The sequence below is a fragment of the Columba livia genome, chromosome 9 (genome assembly GCF_036013475.1).
Source record: "Columba livia isolate bColLiv1 breed racing homer chromosome 9, bColLiv1.pat.W.v2, whole genome shotgun sequence".
NCBI lineage: Eukaryota > Metazoa > Chordata > Aves > Columbiformes > Columbidae > Columba > Columba livia.
Genome location: NC_088610.1, coordinates 1,249,166 through 1,270,583, shown reverse-complemented (window position 1 = coordinate 1,270,583; position 21,418 = coordinate 1,249,166). Strand labels below are relative to the sequence as shown.

General features: G+C 51.7%; 1 protein-coding gene across 2 annotated transcripts in view; it reads right to left on the bottom strand.

Annotated features, from left to right (window-relative positions):
• Positions 1-20,912, bottom strand: part of KCNAB1 (potassium voltage-gated channel subfamily A regulatory beta subunit 1) — a 61,891-nt gene extending 40,979 nt beyond the window's left edge. The window contains exon 1 of one of the 2 annotated variants that reach the window (XM_005507174.4): positions 20,557-20,912. In XM_005507174.4, coding sequence (XP_005507231.2) covers positions 20,557-20,804 — 248 coding nt within the window. In that variant the 5' untranslated portion in view covers positions 20,805-20,912. 2 annotated transcript variants of the gene reach the window in all.
• Between the last annotated feature and the right edge of the window lie 506 nt (positions 20,913-21,418).

Sequence of the window (21,418 nt, the reverse complement as noted above, 5' to 3'; positions counted from 1 at the left end):
GCCCAGGTTGGCCAGAGAGGTGGTGGATGAACCATCCCTGGAGACATCCCAGGCCAGGCTGGACGGGGCTCTGAGCAACCTGAGCTGGTGAAGATGTCCCTGCTCATGGCAGGGGGAACTGGGGGAGCTGGGAAGGTCCCTTCATCCCAAACTGTTCTGTGATTCTATGATCCCGCATTGGGCAGGAGGGATGGGTGTCCCCTCCGAGGGACGGTGCACATCCCCTCCACAGCTTGCCCCAGGGCTCTGCACTGGCCACATTTTGAGCTCAGACTATTAACTCCTCTGGATTGCCTTTGCAGATAAAATTCTTTTGTTTAGGCTCGCACTGGAGTTAATGGTCAAAGCTGCCACCATCAATTATTTACAAACACAAATAGATAGTTGAGCTTTGTAAATTGGGTCCCTGGTGCCCGTGTGTGGGCAGAGCTCTCACAAAAGGCTATTTTTGAACTGCTGACAGCCCTGAATCGGCAGCGCAGCAGCTGGAGCTGGAGCTGAGCTCCCTGTCACATCCTGGACATAGACCGGGCTTGGGGAGCTGGGATGCTCTGGCCCTGGCTTTGCCCTGTATCTTGCATGATAGCAAAGCTGCCGGGATCATAGGATCATAGAATCATAGACTCATAGAATCATAGAATCATAGAATCACAGAATAGCATGAGTGCAGGACGGCTGGTACAAGTCTCAGCTGGAGAAGTTGTTCTCTGTGGTGGCCGTGGCACGTCCTGAACAGCCTCGCACGCCAGGATCAGGGCTGGATTCCCTCTACAGACAGCTTGAATTGGACTGATAATACATTTTTAAAATAGCAGATTAGGGAGGGAGAAGAAGACTGTGACGTTCTGGTGGTCCAAAAGAGGTGAAGCACCAGCCTGCCAGCCCTCCTCCCATTTCCCGCACCAGAGGGATGCAAAAATCCCTCCTTTGTTCCCAGCAGCAGCGCAGCAGATTGCGATGCCCCGAGCCAAGAGCTGCAACTACAGCATTTGCAAGGGAAGACTTGAAGTGATCCCAAATATTCTCCCCGAGCATCTGGGCAGGCTGTGGAGTACTAAAAGGGATGAAAGGGAACAGCCCCTCTCCCCGTTTTGTCAGCGGCAGCGGAGGCTGTCCCCAGCGGTGACAGCAGAGGTGGCGTCTGGGGAGGTCCCAGCTGGCTGATGGCACAACCGACAAGGAGTCAGCGAAACGAGGTTGTGCAAATGCAAAGCTGAGGTTTTGCTCGGACGAACACCGCGGGAGCGCACCTGAGCCCTAATATCTGCAGATGTTCCCTGATGAATGTATTTATCCCTCTAAACTTTGTCTTTTATATTCCAGTTGGGGCTCTGGGCTGGAACGGGGCCAGAATCACGTCGTTTGGTGAAAAGCCCCCTAGCTGGGTCCTCTCCTGCCCTCACCCCATCACAGGCGTAGTCACCGTCGATCTTTTTTACATAAGCCCAGTGGCACCGGGAGCACCAGAAAAGGCAGAGACGGGGTCGGAGGCATCCCAGGAGCGATGTGGGAGCTGCGGGACAGCCCTGGGGGGGTCACAGCATCCCTTGGGGGTTACAGCATCCCTTGGGGGCAATGGAGGAGCAGCTATCAGCGTTTTCAGTGTAAAACAAGGGGCAGATTGGCTAGTGTGTCGTTTTCATGAGCACACGCTGTACAGCTCAGCATTGGGGATGTCATTCAAGTAGAAAATGAATCGGGAAGGACTTCAGCTCCAAAGGTAAGGGAGCTGAGGACTTCACAGGATTATTGGGAAAGGCCTTTGGCTTCTCTGGGCACTGGATTTTCCTCGGACTGAGGGACCAGGCCCAGGGATGAGCACAAACACCGGCTCCATCGCCCTTGGTGGGTGTCTGGCCTCACTAAAGGTTATCCCAATTCAGCAGCATTGCGCCTGAGCCCAGAGCTTTGCTTAGCTCTTCCTCCAAATTCCCCTTCACTTCTGCTCTTGGGGGAGAAACCAGCCTGAGATACGGAGAGATTTGGGAGCAGAAACAGGGATTAGTCATAAAGATAAAACATCAGCCCTGTCACAGACAAGATGCTATTGCTGATGTAATTTCCCAGGCAGCCGGGGGGGCTGTGCTGAACACCCCTGGGAATCCAGCCCTCAGTAATGAAGCCTTATCTAGAAATAAGCCCGAAAGGATTTACAAAGGCCCAACTTTGGAGGCTGCAGGAGCGTTTGTGCCATGTGGGCAGCATAGAATCATAATTACCCGGCGTGTCGGTGCACTGATAGTGCTGGGACCCCGCGGGAAATCAGCAGAGATAACTGCTGACAATTAGCACACGGTGTCTGTAAGCCTAATGAGCAGAAGCCACAGAGATCATGTCTCTGATTGACCTGATCAAAGACACTTCTCCCACAGACATGCACAAGGGGGAAACTGAGGCAGGGAGGCACAATGGCTTGGGCAGAGCTGCGGGAGGGGAGCGGGGTCACAGGCAGACCCGTCTGGCATTGCTCCACCAGCCCCTGCTTCGCCGGGATCGCATTAAAGGGTGAGTTATAGTGACACGCCTGGACATGTTCCTGTGCGACCTCACCTAGGTGTTCCTGCTCCAGCACGGGGATTGGACTAGATGATCTTTTGAGGTCCCTTCCAGTCCCTAACATACTGTGATACTGTGATACTGTGATTTTGAGAGTCAGACAGGACCCCCAAATACTGTCCTCGCCACCCCAGGAGCAGCCCGGGGCACTGAGCCTGCCCAGGAGCCCCCCAGTGCTCTAGGGGCTGGGACCTCGCTCCAGGAGATATTATTCACATTAATGAGCATTTCGGCCAACACCACACCAGGGAGCAAGTGGTGGGAGCACCCAGCACTCCTGCTAAAAGTTGGTCGTGGCCCAACGATGGGAACAAGCAGCGGGGAAGGCCGGGCTTGTGTTCCAGCAAAGGTCTGTGCTATTGATCAGCCCTTCCAACAACTCACAGCAAATTAGATCTGAGCACCCAATTCACTCTGCTTCCATACGCCCCATCTATGCGGTTCCTGGAGAGTTCATATTGCAGTTTTCAGAACTACAGAATTGCCTGAGCCACACACGCTTGAATTTCACATCGCTGCGCTCAGACCAGCCGGGCTTTGCATCGCTCCCAAGGACCATAAAAATCAGTGTAACTGCAAAACTGCCCCCCGTCCCACGCTGCTCCCCCATCCGCAGGGATGTCGGGTGTTATTCCATGGCCTGGGAACGAGCAGGGCTGAAGTTTCCCAGAGCCCTGAGCCCCCCAGCACTGTCCCCACACCCTGCCCATGGGGACACCCCACACCGGCTCCGCATTGGGGTGCTCAGGGCAGGGAGGGGGTGCAGAATACCCCCAGGCTCTGCCCTTCTCCCGTCCCCATAATGTCACCCCTGAGCTGCCAAAAGGGACATCCTGAACGGGCAAACCCAACAGCCAAAGTCACAGAAATCCTCATCTTTTTCAGCTGAAGGCGTGACAGAAGCTCATCAGCTGCCCACACCGAGCACTTCAGCTGGTAGTCACAGCCATTCATTGTTTTTCCTGCTGGAATACTGATTTGTGAGATGCATGAGGCATTCTGTAAGAATGCCTTGCATTCTTTTTTACTGCATTTCCCTCAAAACTGGCTGTGATCTCATCTCCGCTAAGCAAACCAGGTGAAAAGTCGGTACGCGGTCACCGTGATGAAATGGTACCCAAGGCAGATGCTGCTTTTCGCTCCATACAACATGCTGTAAATGAACTTTTCCCGACCAGCTTCAAACACGCTTTGCTAATTGATTTTTCTTCTCATTAGTACCAATGTAAGTTATACTGAGCACTTCATAGAAACCATCTTAACACCACTGTCATAAATTCACAGTGTTGTATATAATCTGCCCAGGCAAGTGGGGTTTCTTATAAAGTCACAAATACATATGCCTGCAAAAACATGAGCACCCAAATGCTACTCAGCTATGCACAAGTTTAAAAATCTATTAATAACCTGAGCAGAGAGCTCCTCTGCAAAGCCAGCTGCATCCAGACAGACAATCCTTTAGCAGCAAAGTACAGAGCTATTGCACTGCAAGGGAACAAAGACCGACACCGTGACCATACCTATATTTCATGCCCGTTTGCTTGGCGGTGGATTCTTTCAATGAGATGTGGTGCTGAGGGGTGAACGTTCCCAAACTGCGAGCAATAATTGCCACTGTCCGGAATTTGGCCCGGGCTGCATTCACTACGTTGGGGGTAGTGGTGTTCTGCTTGCTGATGAGCCTGTCTTCACCATTGCGACTCTTCAAGTTGTGCTCTGTGCAGGCGATGGACACTTGCATCGCGCCCTCGGTGCCGCCTCAGTCACCGTCCAGGTCGCAGCCGGAGCCCCCGGCCACCCCGGGTTCGGTCCCAATTGCTGCCCGGGACCTGCCAACCTTGACCTCACAGAAGCAGCCGAAGCAGCAGGGGGGTCTCCTGGGTCTCAGCTGCAATGCCGGGAGGAGAGAAGCCCCGAACTTGAAAAAGGAAGCACAAGAGCAGGTTTCAGCTCACTCTCAGCTCTCCCCTTGTGATATTTGCTGCTGTTCAGACAAAAGCATCCGTCCGCTCAGGTGCTTTCAGCAAAGATGAAGCTGTTCCTTCATGCCGAGCCGCCAGCAGCAGCTGCCTCTCTCTCCCGCTGCAGGTTTGCTCCTGGTCGTGGGTTTAAATCACTGCAGACATGCTGCAAGCGCTGGCCCCAGCCGCTGGACCACAAAGTGCTGAGCCGGCAGCCTGGCCGGCTGGAGAACCATCCACTCGCCAGCCAGTCCCTACGGAGCAGCGATGGCCATCAGTTCTGCTCTGCCCGGCTGCACCAGCCCCTACATGCCCCCCATGGCCAGGCTGGCAGCGGGGGCTCCCGGGACCCCCAGCAGGACCCCGGGGGGATGGGGAAGGGGGGAGCGGGGACCCGGCCTCCTTTGTGCTCACAGTGAACACAGGCGCTGCTGGCAGCTGCCGACTGTAAAAATAGCTGCTGCCGGCATCGCTGAGCAGGGAGAGGATCTCTTGTAGCGGGGAGCAATTCGATGGTAAAATGGGCTAATTATGGAAAGAAAGAAAAAAAAAAAAAAGAAGGGGGAGGGGGGAGAAAAATCGCTCTGCTACAGCATTAACACATTAATCCTGTGTTTCTGGCAGGCGGAGCTGCCTGCAGAGCCAGGCTGGCAGCAGTGCCGGGGTTAATCCCTTCTCCCCCAGCATCGCCATCCGAATCCGCTGCAGCGCAAAACCTCTGAAGCAAAAACCGTCCCTGTCCCTGGTCCCTCACTGCGGCTGGGGCTGCAGCCAGAGCCGGAGCCCAGCTCCGAGCTGCACCTCACCAGTGCTGTCACTGAGTGTCACCGTGTGTCACTGCTCCCAGGGGCAGCCCCGAGACCCCGGGGCTGGGGGAGAGTGACGCGGGGATGGGGGCGGTTTGGAGCCCTCCCAGGACTCCCTGCCCATCACTGTCCCCAGCAGAGCAGCCCTGGGCTCTTCTGGGTGCAGACCCCCAGGAGAGGGCACCCATGGGGTGTGTGTGGGTGACAGTGATGAGCCAGGAGGTGGCCAAGGGCTGCGGTCACCCTCTGTCCCTTCCTGCAGGGGTGGGAAGTGGTCCGTGGGGTTCACCATGCCCCCCTATATCTGCCCTCTGGCTCCCAGGAGTGCTGGGGTGAAGGTGGGGGCACCCCTAGGCGTCCCCTGCCCATTCCCTGCTTCTTGCCCAGGACCCTGTCCCTGGCGGGGGAGCAGCCCCAGGGCTGGAAACCCCCCAGCATCGCCACGTGAAGGGGGAGCAGGAGCGGCGGCACAAAGAGGGAAGCTGGAGATGCTGACGTGGCGATAAAATCCTGTTCTGAACTCGGGATGACAAACTCTTGATCTCCTCCCCTGCGGTGGGGGCCCGGCGCAGTTTTCTCCCCCGTCCATGCTGCCGAGGGGTGTGCGAGCGGCTGCGTGGGCAGGCGGCAGCCAGCCAAGGCCACCCACCGCCCGGCGACGGGGAACGGCTCCTGACGAGCTCTTGGCAGCTCCTTTATCTAATTTATACAGCACATTTCTTTAAGGATGGAAAGCATTATAGCAAAGAAAGTTATTTTGTGATATTTTTCCAAAAGATGATTAACAGTTAATCGTATGCCAGAGAAGCAAACTCCCATCGGGGCAGACGGAGCCCTTGGTGCGAGGTCTGGAGGGAGGGAGGGCTGATCCATGGAGTGGAAGTCGGAAAGAACCAGCTGAACTAACCGCTGCAAGGCTCCATGGCAGACATGAAACACAGCTTTGAGAGTTTCAGACAGGGAAGCAGTGAGCTAGGATTACAGATCCCAAATAAATGCTGCTACATCTTCAGAAAAGCGCGTCATACAGGGGCATATGCCGGGGGGTAGTGACACCAAGATGTCCCATGACAGGAGCTCATCCAGGACATCCCCTTGTCCCCATGGGCCTGGGGGATGCAGCTGGAGTATGGTGGTGGCATTCGGGGCTCTGCCTTGACAGCCCAGCAGGCTAAGCACAGCTTTTGGAGCCCAGCTTTGCCTTTCAGAGATCAAAGCAAGACTGACGAAACCGGGATTATGTTTGTGTCTGATGGACATACACCACCCTCTTGTCGGGCACAGATATTTCAAGAAATAGCATTTATTTTTACATCTTGCTGTACAGCTCTGAGGAGCCCCTGCTGCAGTCAGCAGCTGGCTCTGCCAGCTGAGCAGCATCACTTGGTCCTGGGGACGTGCCCGGGCACCATCCCCCAGGTCCTGGTCACTGTCCCTGCTGCCACTGCTGCCCACGCCCTCGGGTGTGCACCCCAGGGAGGGATGCAAAGGGACAGTCTCATTCTGCACCAGCACATCCCACAGAGCATATTAACTCAAGCCGCTTAGCTTCAGGGGCGTTACAGACTCTGCCAGAGAAATATGTATTTAAACACAGGATTTAGTTCTTTTCCATGAACAAGATAATCACTTCTAGACTAAAACATTAGAATAACATAATTCTGTATCATGAAAATCCTAAGCTTATAAAACCAGGGGTACGTGACAGCGGCGGTGAGGACGGTTCTGGGGTGCGGTGGCAGCTTGGGCTCAGCATGAGCCCCCGGCCAGGCTCCCAGTGCCACCCCGGTGCCACCAAACCGCTACAGACACACCTCTTTGCCAAGACATACATGTGCATTTCCCCCTGAGGAAGACAACAACCGCTCATTAAACAACTTGCTCAAAACACTCCATCAAGCAAATCTGGTTTAACACAGATGCTCGTGACCACGCTGGCCTTGCCTTTCTTGTGACCCCTCTTGTCCCCTGCCCCAGAAGCCACCACATCCATCCCAGGGTTCAAAATAAAGAGCCAAATGCAGACAAGTAGGATGCTCTAGGCAAGCGAGGAAGCCAGGAGATGGTTTGTGGCTCCTGCACAGGTACATATTTCAATACCCTGACCAGGCTGTTTCTTTGCCCAGGACCTTGCAGGGGCGGGATGAGAAGCAGCACTGCAGCGAGCAGAATGGAAACCTCCATAAAGCAAAAATACTTCATTCAGACCATGTCTGGTCCCTTGGAAGGCCCCGCGGGAGCTGGGACCGTGCGGCTGAGCGGTGATGGACAACCGGTCCCCAGGGTCCCCACAGGCAGGGGACAGCGCCGGGGACATCAGCTCCACGGGGCCGGGCAGCAGCTCAGCTCTGCTGAATCAGTGGAAATAATATGAGTCTGCAGCCCAAAACATAAAAATAAACCCAAGTCCTTCAGTGCGGGGCAGATGAAACATTCCAAGCTGCTGCCGACCCGGCCCTCTGGCACAGCTCACCCCAAACACACCCCTCGCTTATTTGTTTTTCCTTTATATTTCACCTTCTGGTGAAGCAATTTTGAAACTTTATGTCAAGCCTGGCTGGAGACGTTGCTTCCTGATGGCCGCAGTCAGAGACCATTCGCACCAATTACACTGCCAGGTCGTTCTACCCAAGCAGAGCGTTTCACTGGACAAATATCAATTAGCGCCTTCTTCACTTCATCGAATTTAAGCTGAGCGGCAGCTAAGCCTGCGTCTTTGGTAGCACCAAAATGCTGCGTATAAATTCTGGCAGGCTCTGTCAATCTTTTAATCGCCCTGTAGCTGCTTCTTCCCAGCAGCTTTCCCTCTGCACCCGCGGCCAGAGCAGCACCGGGCACTGCTGAGATGCTGCAGGACAGGAAAAGTCCCCGCTTTCAGGCTAGAGATACATTAAAAATAGCATTTCAGCGTTCATGATAGAGTTTTAATCACCCTGGATGTTTTGACTTTGCACGTAATGTAAGTGGATCAGCCAAACTTCAGAAAGCTGCACAGAAGCACCAAAAACCCATCTGGCCGTGACGACAGAATCCGGCGCCAGGAGCGGGGTCTGGGGAAGGCAGAGCTCTGCCTTGGGGTTTTCCACCTCAAAAATGCCCAACAGATCAGCCCTCGCAGCCTGTCCCCGGCGGCCTTTCCCAACTCCATCACGGAGGCTTTGGGCAGCAGCCTCCAAGACTGGCCTTCACGAGAATTATCTTCATCTGCTGTCACGAATCCTGGAGTTTCAGGCTTCCACACGATAATTCTTCTGCAGCACAGCAGGACGCGCTCTGGGAAATTCGGTGTTATGTCCCAATAAAATTTTCATTGGGCCATAAAAGCTCTGGTTATAAATACAGAGACTGAGCCATTTCACTCCAGCTCAACAGCTGTTTGGAAACAGGGCTCCTGCTGGGCTAATTACTGCTGATTGCAGCCATTCAGTTACTTCTCCCTGAACTGGGCTGATATGGACACTGGCCATGCTGCCACCCAGGAGCAGGGGGAGAAGAACCCAGGAGTGAGCTGGTGTTAGGATGCATCTCCCCAAAGGACTTCTGGGGTATTAATTGCAATTAACAGCCAAGGTCTTGCTGCAGCGGGATGCTCACCCGCTCAGCTGAGGAGCTGTCCCGGCTGACGCAGCAGCAATGAACCCCACAGTGATTTGTAGCTCTTTCAGGGTGTATCTAAACCCACAAGGAACGTTTATTTTTGATAACAAGGCTCGGAGCTTGGCGAGGAAACGCGACGCAGAACAAACGCACCGCGCTTATCGAGCAAACAGTCATCACGTTTCCGTTTGTTTCACATGAAAAACTTCATTTGCATCTGTAATCGCAGTTGAGGAAGACTAATCAAAATTCCCATTATATGTTTTTTAGTTAAAAGGCGTCGTTCTGGCGGGTTTCCAGCCCGGCTGGCTGCAGTGCCCAGCCCAGGCTGCCTCTGAGAGCACACGAGATGTGCGATTAACACCAGATCCAGCCCATACCCACCATCCAGGCTCCAAAAAGGGACCAGAACTGGGACCGTGACACTGCGGAGCATCAGGGGCAAATGGCACCAGGCTGCTGGGAACATGTGTAGTGCGTTCAGGCCCAGGATAAATACAACAGCATCGTCCCAGCCCTGGGGACACGCGCTGTGCAAAACTGCCAACGCTGCCCAGCTCCTCCGCAGGGACGGTCCCCATGTTCACATTATGGATTCTGCAGGATATGATGAAACGATAACCGAATCAAAACCGGCATGAAAAATACACTAGCTTTGCTTAATTCTAATGAGAATGGAGGCAGCTGCCAGCAGGGTGACAGATGTGTGAGACGTTTTCCCTGCGGGCAGCGCTGCTGAGGGTTCCTGCTCCGCTCCAGCACAGAGACCCTCAGCTACAGCCTTGCCCTGCAGAAATGTTTTATTCTAAATAAACACCACCAAAGGAGAAAATTTACCTTTTCCAAACAACTTCCTAAACACACTACATCTCAGAATTCCCCCCTCTCTTTTTTTTTGTTTCAATCCATATATCATACAGAGATCTGCTCATGAGGAATTGATGGACAAACTCCCATCTCGCTCCCAACCCACTGCCAAGAGCCACAGCACCCCTGGTACAGCCCTTGGGCACCAGGAGAGCCGCCCACTACCAAAGAGCTTTGGGACGGTTGTAACCAGAGCTACACAATGTCAAGTAAATTGTCGCCTAATGTAATGTGAAAGAATCAATACTGAAACCAAGCCCCAGAGCTCCCTGTGTCTTACAAGAGGGATGTGACCTACCAGGCACCCAATTCAGTTAATGAGTCACTTATCCCTGCAGACGGAAAACATCCCTGCCAGATTGCTGATGGCCCCATTAGCTGCCCTAACCCCCACTCCAAACCAGGTAATTTAATTTTTCCATGTTATCTATTCCATTTCTCAGCTGACTGAAAGCCAGCGGCTTACAAGATAGGCTCCAGAAACGACCATTATTTTAATGTACTGTAATACACTGAACAGGATTAAACATGATTAAAACACTTAGAGCTGTATGAAGCTCCATTGCACAGTACAAGAGGTTTTCTTTCATATGTTCCCCCTGAGGTGGGGCTGGAGCCCCTGGTGTATCCCGGTTATGGGGCAATGGAGCATCCCCAGCAGCAGCAGTGGGGCCCAGGAGCCTGTGCCAGGCTCAGGGACAGCACAGAGCATCTGCCCACGAGTTGCTCAACACTTTTCCCATTTCTGTTGCATTTCAGGGGTTTTTGAGGGAAGCAGCATCAGCCCCGGACATCCTCCCCTTGGGCAGCGGTTGGATAATTCTGTAAAATAGCTAAAAGGAAGGCGAAGAGCTAGAGAAATGCGCTGAGGCTGGTGGCTCGTGGCAAACGAGAGGTTTTCCGTCTTGCCATACGCACTGTGCATACAGAAAATGCAGATTTTTTCCCAGGTGTTTTGCATAACTCGATCAATAAATGCTTTCCAAATAAAGCTCAGCCTGAGCTATGTTCTTCCAACTTATTGTGCTTATCAAACAGCAGATTTTAGGCAATTATGTATATTACTCCATCATCCATACACGTCAAATATCGCCCAAGCTTAAAACTCTAAATTAACTTATATGAAGAAATATGTTGCTAAGGACTCAGTCTGGGATGCTGAATAACACACAACTCCGTTCTGCCCTTTTCCGGGCCGCGCTATAGCAGATGGATGACTAATTATCATGCAATAACTTCTAATTCTTTGAGATGAGCTGGCAGAGGGTCAGAATAAAGAGCTACAGGAGATTCGTTGGCAAAACTTTCTTCCAGCAAATACCCCTTTGGCCAACGTCCCACCTGCCCTGACCAGCTGGGGCAGAAGCTGAATAAACTACATAAAACCTGAGGGTTTCCATCAGCCACTAGTTACTGTAAACCAAGACTGAATAACACACATTATGAAAATGTCACCTTCTCCAGAGATTCTCTCATTCGGCAGCGACATTTCTAATTATGAAGGTGAGTGGTACGGGGTACAAATCCCATCAGCTGCATTCAGCAACACTCGCACAAGATCTCACTCCCTGCGTTGGAGAGAAAACTCTTCTCATTGACCAGCGCTCCCAAAATAATGGGAGGCATCTGCTGGAATTAGTCATGGGGGAGAATGATCACGTCACCCAGAACAATGTCATTTGCTGAAGTGCAGCAGATTACTAAGAAATGATCTTCAGCCCAATTAATTTTATCGTTGCCTTTTCCCGCTGCCGGCCTCCTCTTCAGGGAGCGTGATGCAGCAAAACCCCTTGCGTCAGCACTTCCTCCGCCGCTGAGTTACTATTACAGCCTACAGCGCTACTTAAAAAAATATACCATTTCAGGACTTCTGGAATCTGCTTTTTACCTGGAGAAGGTGACTTGTTCCAACAGGAGGTCTGGCCAGAGCAGGATTTGGGACCGTCTGGTGCCTGCCCAGGGGTGCAGGCAGAAGCCAGGGACTGCAGGCACTCCGTACGTCCCTAACTTTCCCCCCACTCCCTTTGGACCAAGGGGAAAACATTGCTGTCTTCACTCCCAGCCCTCTGCAAAGACTTTGTAGCTTTTATTTTTGCAGCTGAGTCACGATGTAGCTCAGAGAGGTACAATGTCGTTTTAGAAAATTAAGCACAAGGCACCATGGAGCCTTCTGGTGCTCTCCAAGCCCTGCTGAGCCAAGGAGCCACTCGCATCCCCATCTCCCAGCGCATCCCAAAGGGTATTGAACAACCACTTCTGTGCTGGAATGGCGCCCATTTAATTAACAAAAGCATTTGCAAGAGGATCGTTACATATTGCCAAACGCATAACCACTCATTAGATCCTCAGGGAAAAAAAGAATAATTACTCTTGCGATCTATGGGATGTCTGTTTCACCAGTGACAAAATGTGCATTTCATCACCACAGCAGGGATGGGACACTGAGTGCTGGTGGGGGAGCAGCTCCCCTAACAACCTCACCTGTTCGGACTCCCCAGGTACTTCACAAACACCCCAGGAAAAAACAGCGACTGCGCTACTGGAATTATGGAAACACTGTGTTGTCTTCTGGAATCTTCCTGGCCCAGGGATGAAGCCTAGAAAATGCACACTGAAAACAAACGAACAAAACGAGGCTTATCAGGCAGCAGCAGGTCTGCAGCAGGCAGGTTTGCCACCGAAAAAGCTGCCGTTCAGCTCACCATCCCTGGGTAGCAGAGCCAGGGGAGTCCGCTGCCTGCATCCCACCCCAGGGCCTCTGCCTGATGGGGAGATGCAGAAATAGAAAGGTGGTCACCCCAGTGTGGGAAAACACAGAATAATAAAACCACATTTCAGGAGATTGCTTTGACTTGCTTAAAATGGAAAAAAACCCCAAGTTGTGATGCAAAGACCGGTGCAAAGCATTGCCCTGCTGAGCAGGCTGGGGAGATGTTGGTACGGCCCAACCCATTGGTACCCACACCAGCAGCTGCTCCCAGAGGAGCAGCATCCCAAATTACCGCACTTACACCTGGTATTTCATAGCAGATAACACAAGAAAGTATATCTAGAAGTACCGAGAGAGAATCCCCAGGAGATCCCCTAAGGATTCCCTCCATCCACTGCCTTGACCCAGCAACTATTTCCTGATGCCAGAGGAATTCTGGAGAGGAGAAATCCACAATGTGATGATGAGAGGTCCCTGTGCCCAACAGCTCTGTGTTATAATTAAGCTTGATTGGAATCACATCGCAGTTTCGCCTCCTCTCAGGCACTTTCCTCCTTGATTCTGTTAAATTCTTCCTGATATCCCTGGGTCTCAGAAGGGCACTTCTTATCCTAAATGTTTTGCCTTTGGCATCTGCTGCGTTGAACAAAGCATCTCATTTCCAGGAAAGTTTGCTCTTTATATTACCGCAGGCTGTCACACCTGCAAATTCTGAATGCAATGAAAACTCACTATCAATAACAATTAGGGTACAAATCAGGATTAATAACTAAGAGAGAAAAATGACAGGAATTCTCTAAGCACAGACTGGGCCACAGACTTGCAGGGCTGGGAAGGGACATTTTCTGCTCATACTGGGAAATGGCAGTGGGAGGGATGGGGCAGGAGGGAAAAGATGTTGGAAGAGCAACTGCTCTTCCATTGTGTTTTGTTATTTACTTTAATTCAGCAAAGCAAAAGAGTTACTATTGCATCAGTATTGGCTTTGCATTGAAGACCAAAATCCACTTTTATTCCCTGAACAGTGGCCATCTGTGACAACACACCACAGCGGGTGACACAGAGACCCGCTCCCAGCCCAGCGCTGAAGTTCAGCTCTTCAAAGCCTTGCCAGAGCCAGGTTTTATGATCATTTCCTAAAGCAATGACACAAAGCACTGACTGCACAGCTGCTGGACAAGCTTTAGCTGAGATTTTCCTAAAGTCAAACCCTCCGATCCACCACTCAGCAGTTTGTATCAGTGCAACATACGGCGAGGTCCCAGCCTCAGCAGATCCCAAAGTCAGCCCAAAGACACCCAGATAAAACCTGTTTTAAGCAAGACCGCACGGACCAAGTTTCACCCCAGGGCATGCACACAGACTGCAGATTTCAAACCCAGAAACAGCCCAAACTTCCCAGACAGCCCCCCGGAGCGGCACCGGCTGCGCTCTGCACCGCGGCGGGGAGCGGGGAGCGGGGAGAGGGGAGCGGGGAGCGGCGAGAGGGGAGCGGGGAGAGGGGAGCGGGGAACAGGGAACAGGGAGAGGGGAGCGGGGAGCGGGGAGAGGGGAGGGCGGAGCAGGGAGAGGGGAGCGGGGAGAGGGGAGCGGCGAGAGGGGAGCGGGGAGCAGGGAGAGGAGAGCGGGGAGCGGGGAGAGGAGAGCGGGGAACAGGGAGAGAGGAGCGGGGAGCAGGGAGAGGGGAGCGGGGAGAGGGGAGCGGCGAGAGGGGAGCAAGGAGAGGGGAGCGGGGAGAGGGGAGCGGGGAGCCGGCGCGGCAGCACCTGCCCACCGAGCTGCTGATTTATCCAGCGTCTGCCAGCGCCGCTCTCAGCTGCAGCTCGGCAGGAGCAGAAGGTGTGCGAAAAGCAGGAGCGAGCGTGCAAATTCCCGATGCACACAGCTAAGGCTGAGCCGCGATTTACTGCCGGAGTGGCGAGCCGGGAGGGCAAATTTGCTTTGTCTTCCACCCGCGGCATGGGGAGCGTTCTACCGAGAGGAGTGAGTAACCCTGGCAGCGCCACCGGGTAATCTGAGCTTTTATGCGGCTCCGTCGCTGTCATTGAGTTCATACTACAAAAGGCAGCGTGTGTGCACGTGCGTGCGTGTGCGCGTGTGTGCACGTTCACGCGTGTGCGGGGCCGGCGAGGGCGGCAGCCAGAAGGCAGCAGGCGGGGGATCCGGCGTCCTCGCCGTGGGTGAAGAGCTCCTCCTGCCGAAACGCGGCGGGGACGTGGGCTCACGCTGCATGCCGGATTGTGTCCCCTTCTTCTGAAGGGGGAAAACAGCATTTCTTGCTTCAAGGAGGAAATATTGTGCTGCAAACACCATACACACGTGTAGATAACCTGTTCACATCCTTACCCACAAGCGCCCCATGTTTTCATCCCGTCCTCCCCCATTCATGCATGAATTCACAATACAAAAAGCAAGGAGCAAGCGGAAAATGCAATAATTTGGAAAAAGGATAGACATGGGAGTATCTGTTGTCACTAGAGAACTGGCTGCATAGTTGAACAGCCTGAAAGAGAAACAAACAACTATTGATGAAAAATTACACTGGCTATTAAAAAGGACACAGCTGGATGCAGCTCTATAGATCCATCTGCACAGGAAATAGGGAAAACATTAACGCTTTAAGCTATATCCCAATAAATATAATGCAACTGTGCTCCGAACTGAGCAGATTAGGACGGGATTACAGTGCAGGATTATAGGACTGCATCAAGCACTCTCATATATTTTGCCATCTAAATATTAGATATTTCAAAGCTTCAGTGCATGACCAGAGCCTGACCAAGGGAGCCTGGAAAAGCTGGTGTGGCAAAGGCATCATTCCCAAATTCCCCTCTCTGCAGGGATACAAACACGACCCTCGAATGAGGGACAAGGGATGAAGGGCATGGTCTGCCTGCTCCTCCTGCACACCGACCTGTCCCCTGTGGCTCAGACAGGGCCCAGGAGCCAGTCTCGAGAAAATATTATAAAGGAACTGAACAAAAACGCTGTAATGCCTTTCCTGGTATATCATCTCTGCTTTCTGCCATCTGCCATCTAAAAATCTGCTGTGCTAGTGGTTAAATCCACCGCTTTGTATTTAATAGCCTTTCATGGCCTTGTCTGTGCGCTGGTTTGACTGAAATGGAGTTAATTTTGCTCAAGCAGTTCGAAACTTTTCTTATCCCTAGCTAGCTTGCTCCTTGTTTGAGTTCAGTTTGAGAATAAGAAGACAGAAGCCCAGGGCAGCGTTAAAGCTTTCTTCAAGTGACTTTCCGGTGGTGTTGAGTTGGTATGACGAGAATGCAAGAATTTTCTGCTATCTTAGCCGGTTTTGGGGAGCCCAAGGTCATTCTGGGCTCTCTGTCCGCAGGTGTGGGGCAGTGAGGAAGGGGACACGGATGGGACAGACCTCACTGAAAAGAGTCTTTACCATCAGCATCACGCTTCGGATCTAACGGGAGTCAGGTTTCCCGGCTTGTTAGGCCGTTCCAGTTCAGCTCCATTCCAATTCAGTTCCATCTGGGAGGTCTGAGCGTTGGGTTTTTGCCATTTTGCGGTTGCTCTCTGCCCTTTCTGCCTTTTTTCGGCTGTTTTGGACCAGGCTGCTCTGTCTTCCCAACACCAGCTGCTCAGCGTGGACAGAGTTTGTGAGGAATTGCACCGAGCATCACTTAATTTACATTTTGTTAGTATATTAGTATTGTTATTTTATTAAACTGTTTTTATCTCAGTCCATGAGTTTCTCCCTTCCCTTTCAATTCTTTCACCACTTTTCATTATTTTATGACCAAAACTCACCCCAACATTCCCCCAAATCAGGCCCTTACCCCCTCCATTAGAATTTTAAGGGGTTTTAAGTGGTTTTTATTATTTTTGTTAGTTATTTAAATTTTTATGCATTTTTTAAGTGTTTTCAAGCGGCTCTCATGGCTTGAATTGCAAGCCGGGCTTAAACCCTGACAGCCTGGTACTTAATAACATTTTGAACATGCTCATATCCCCAGCATCCAAAACATCCTGTGAAAATGAGCTCCCCGGTTTCATTACAAGACACAAGGGAAATGTTTCCTATATTTTAAACCTGTTGTCCAGAAAAGCCATTCGCATTCCCCCCAGTTCCTGCATTATGGGACACCACGAGTTGTTTGCTATAGGCTGTTCCTGGTTTTAAACACAGCTGCTGTAATCCCTGCCAATCACCTTTTTCTGAGCTAAAAGCCTGTTTAATCAGTGGGTTCAGGGACAATCCCATCACTCAGAGCCCTCTGCTTTCTCACAAACAAAAAAACCCCCAAACACAACAGTATTTACTGTTATCCACATTACATTTTTGCAGCAGGGTGTTTGCCTTTGTGTCTACCACGAGCTGACAAAGCTCCAGGGTGATGGGCACATTTCAGCAACAGCTCCGCTGCAGGAGTATTTTCTCTTTCTGCCCATGGTGGTGGTCACCACCAGATCCTGGTCCTCACCAAAAGCCTGTTGTTATCTCAGGGTTTGACCCTGTTACCCACGTACCGTGATAGTCTTGGTGAAGTTACCAAACTGGAGGGCCTGCCCAGCAAATTGAGCATTTGATCGCTTGTCATACCCAGAAAGTAAATAATGCAGTTGAAGGACGAGGTTCGTTCTGGCGCTGCACACTGCGTATTTCACTCCCTTATCGTTTTTCCTGACACAGACTTGTATCAATGCAAGACACTCACCAAATTAGACATACGAATCAACCCTCTTACCACCAGTTTGTCCCTAGAGCGCTCTGATATTCCCTCTTGCTGTATTTAGCCACAGCAAGCACATTAGTTTTCCAGAATTAAGAGATCTTGGCTATCTGGTCCCAGCGCTGTTTTTGTCACAGCAGGAGCCGCCGTCTCCTCCCCACACGTCAAACAAGACTGTGAGTGATTTGGGGACAAAGCAGGAGCTGGGGGTGGGTTGTGCCATCAGTTTGAGGATTTGCGGGTGCCCCCTCGTCACCCAGCTCCTTGCTCTGCCATGGGGACATTCCCCTTTGCAATCAGGAAACGAAAAGGAAACCTCCTGCCAAGGGCTCCCTGCTGGCTGGTCTTCAGACAAGAGCTTCAGCCTGACAGTCCTAAAGTGCAAGTTTTTGATCAGCTTCATCAGCAAAAGCAACGTGATCCGGGCAGAGCATCCCAGCGCTTCCTCGGGATGTGGGACAGCCTGGCTGGGGGCTCACCCCAAAAAGAGAGTTTGTCAGGGGCTTGTGTGCTGCACAAAGAACTCACCCTCCCCGAACACAACCTCCACTAAATATAAAATGGATGAGATACAAATAGAAAACGCTAGCCCCAGCTCCAAAGGCTGTGGGTGGGTTAACCAGCAGCGCCTCCGCAGTCTGTGACCTCCATAAATACTTCCCACGTGGAACATTTGCCAACAGCGCGTTCTGCAAAAGTTGCCCGCGTGTGTTTGCAGACACCTCCCATTTCACCTCCAGGCTCTCGGACTGCAGCTGCCCAAGTGGAGAGATGCTGTTTTAACCACGCATGAGTGGAATATTAACAAGTTTTACAGCCATCGCTTCCCAGCTCACACAGTTCAGTCCCTAAGAGCTCAACCCCACCAAAGTGCATATGGAAGGAAGCCGCGCGATGAACACCCTGTTGGATAATAAAGTGCCAAACTGGCTTTGCAAATGGCATTTCTGTTGTCGGCAGAAACAAACTAAGCTCATGCGCTGCTGGTTATTCAGTAATAGGCTGAACTAAGCTGTATTTGCTAAAGCGATGAAAGGAAGAACTACTAACCATCCTATAAACCAACTAGCTTAGGCATATTTTAGTGAGAGTTTATTGTTGATAATTCATTACTTTCCACTCTAATTAAATAGCTCTTAATAAAAAAGAGAGTTGGAGGGTTTTCTGTGCTGTCTCTAGACTAGACCTACAGACCTCTGAAGAAGTGTCTGGAAGGCAAAACAAGCCATGCTGGAAAAGACAACATTGGAGCTCAGTCAGCCTGCCAGAGCCCCTGTATTTCTAAAGCGAGAAGAGCAAACATCCCCAGAAAGCAGCAAGCGGTGGCTGCTGGAAACCCCTCTTGCTCCGCAGCAGAGCGCTCTGCACCCTGCACAGCCTCCCGTCCTCCTCCTCCCAGGGATGATGCGTGCGAAACACAACATTCTATAGCTATGAAAAATGCACGCACTTAAAATTAAGCACATGCTCGAGTCCATCAGCTCCAACAGAAGTTAAACGTATGATTTATTTTACTGTGACTAACAGCTCTGATGAATGAAGACTGTTTGATAAGTCGAGAAACAGCGTGTGACGCTGTTCGCACGGAGCCTGTGGCACCGGGTAAACCAACACCAGCCGCCCCGGGGCACAAGACTCTCCCAGAATATCTCATTAATTCCATTTTGCTGTGACTCCAAAACTCAGTCTGCCGCAGGTTTGGGGCTCGAGTCTCCATCCCTCCCCAAACTCTTTGCAGGGTTTTTCCTGCGGGATGAGCACGTTCTCCGTTGAGTTTAGGCTGATGCGTTCTGGACTCGGCAACAGCCGGGCCCAGCACCAGGGACGCGTCTGTACATCGGGGCGGTGTGCAGGATAATCTCCTGGGGAGGAAACTTAAGACACCAGATCATAAAGTGTTTTATGGGAACACTGTGTGGCTACGACACCACTTGTGCTTCTCAGTGAGGGCACCTGAAGAGTTAAACCATGTCCAGAGCAGACCAGCACCATAGAAAGTACAGAATTAACCAAGAAATAACAACGATAAATAGGAATTTTCCTGTGTGTATTAACGCCAACCATTTAAAACAACTGCCACAGGGGATTAGGATCATCAGAAGGGGCGCAAAAGAATTTCTCACTAGAAGGGAGGGAAGCTTCCAGTTTAGAAAGATATAATAAATAAATCACCAAAAACCGCCAGTTAATCAGAGTACCTGACTGGGGACAGCGTCGCTAACCCAGCGTGGCACCGGGATCACTCTCCCACAGCCCCGCTCGGGCACGGCTCCCCCGGACGCTGTCCCACCGCCCTTGGACGTTCTCCCTCTTCCTCACTTGAACCCTCCCGGTTCTCCCGTATTGACACCGTCTTTCAAAGCAGCGTAACCCCAGCTGCCCTGAGGATCCCCTGCCGGCGCCGGCACAGCAGAGGTACAAAGCCCTTTGCCATTTCTTCTAGTGCTGGCTCCAAAGCACTTTAATATTCACTCCGTCCTCCCTGGACAGTGTCTCCAAACAACAAATATCCCTGGCCAGCAGCTAAAGTTGTGACACAATCCTGCTATTTCTATCCAAATAGCAAACCTGTCATCTTGTTTCAATTTTAAGCTCAGAGCAGCCATGGGCAAGAGTCAATCTCCAGGGAAAGCAAACATTTTGAAGACGTTTTTCTTTTATTAAAAGCATGGAGACTGTATCTGCTTTCCACAGGGGATGTCATCCTCTTCAGTTAATCTCGTCTGAAGCAAAACAAGATAACAACAGATAGACCAAGCCCATCAATGTTGTCTTCACCCATCGTCGCCCAGCCTACAGCCCCTTTGCCCAGGCTGTCCTTGTTCCCAGCACGGACGAGACCCTCTCTCTTGGATGTTCTTTCTAACACACAAGCCACATATTAATAATTGTAATATTTCACAGCCTGAACCCAGCCAGGCTTTCAGTCCATTTGCTCCAGGTTTATGGCAGGGACAGACATTGCATCAAAGCACCAGCCACAGTCAAAAAGCCTCTATTCTCCATGTTTTCTGTTTTGCTGTTCAGTCGTCATCCTTTTAACGTGCATAAATAAATGAGTTTTCATTAAAACATCAGAAAGGGCAAATCCTTCCACCCAGATTCAAAAGAGGCAGTTCAGTAGAGCGACACAACTTAGAAGAGAAGGAAAAAAACCTCAAAGGCTTAAGACCGGGTCACACGCATTAACCATCAGACAATATCTTCAGACTCTGCGAGCCTGCCTGCAGGTGTGCACAGACTCACGGACACAGACAGACCACGGTGCCCGATGGTTCCCCGGCCACGTTCCCCGTAGTTTTAGCTGTTTGCCACCGAACAGCCACCAATTTCCCAGCCAGGGACGGCAGAGGTACCTGTAGTTCATCCCCGTCCGGGCCGGGACGGTCTCCAGCAGCGACAGCCCGTGCAGGTGCAGGAACTTCTCCAGCTGCTTCAGCTCGGCGGCCGGGCTGGGCCTCCCTGAGGAGGGGGGACAGGCCCTGGGAGCCCCGCTTGGCTTCTTGCCCCTCAGCGACGCTTCGCTCGGCTTCTGCAGGCTCGGCTTCTGCAGGCTCGGCTTGGGGGGCGGGATGTCGGCGCAGGCCGGTTTGTACAAGTGCATGGTCCACCCTGCGGCGGGGGGTCCTCAGCAGCTCCCGGTGCCGCCGCCCTCCCACCGGTACCAGATGGCTTCAGATGGGTTGTGTTGCCCAAGATGACCACAAGACTATGGAGTAGCGTTTTTCTCCCAGACGTTCTTTATATTATTGCGATCGGCTCATTTTAATTGATGCCCAGGATGGATTCTGGCCAAGATCAGCAATCTCGTTCGTCTGTTGGAACCTACGATGGCCAAGTCCTCCAAAGGAGGAGGACTGCCAGTGGGAATAGAGCACCGACCCTGGTTCCCAGGTCTTATATTTAGATAATGAGAAATATTTGTTTGGGACTCAATCCAAGGCCAATAAACGTAAACCAAATATTCTCAGAGGGTTTATTTCAGGGCTCGGGCATCTCTCATGCAAGTCATTAAAACATTTTGCTTCCTCATAGCCCATTGTGAACTCTCACGGCTCAGGTTCTGTGGGCTGGAAACTTCCCCAGGATCTGCAGCCTCCTGGGGCTCCCACAGCTAATGAGGAAACAAAGGGTATGGAGCAGTCAGACACCAAGAAGAATAGGAAATAACCACAAAACAGACAAGGAAAATAGTTGGGGAAGGAACAAGGTACAGAC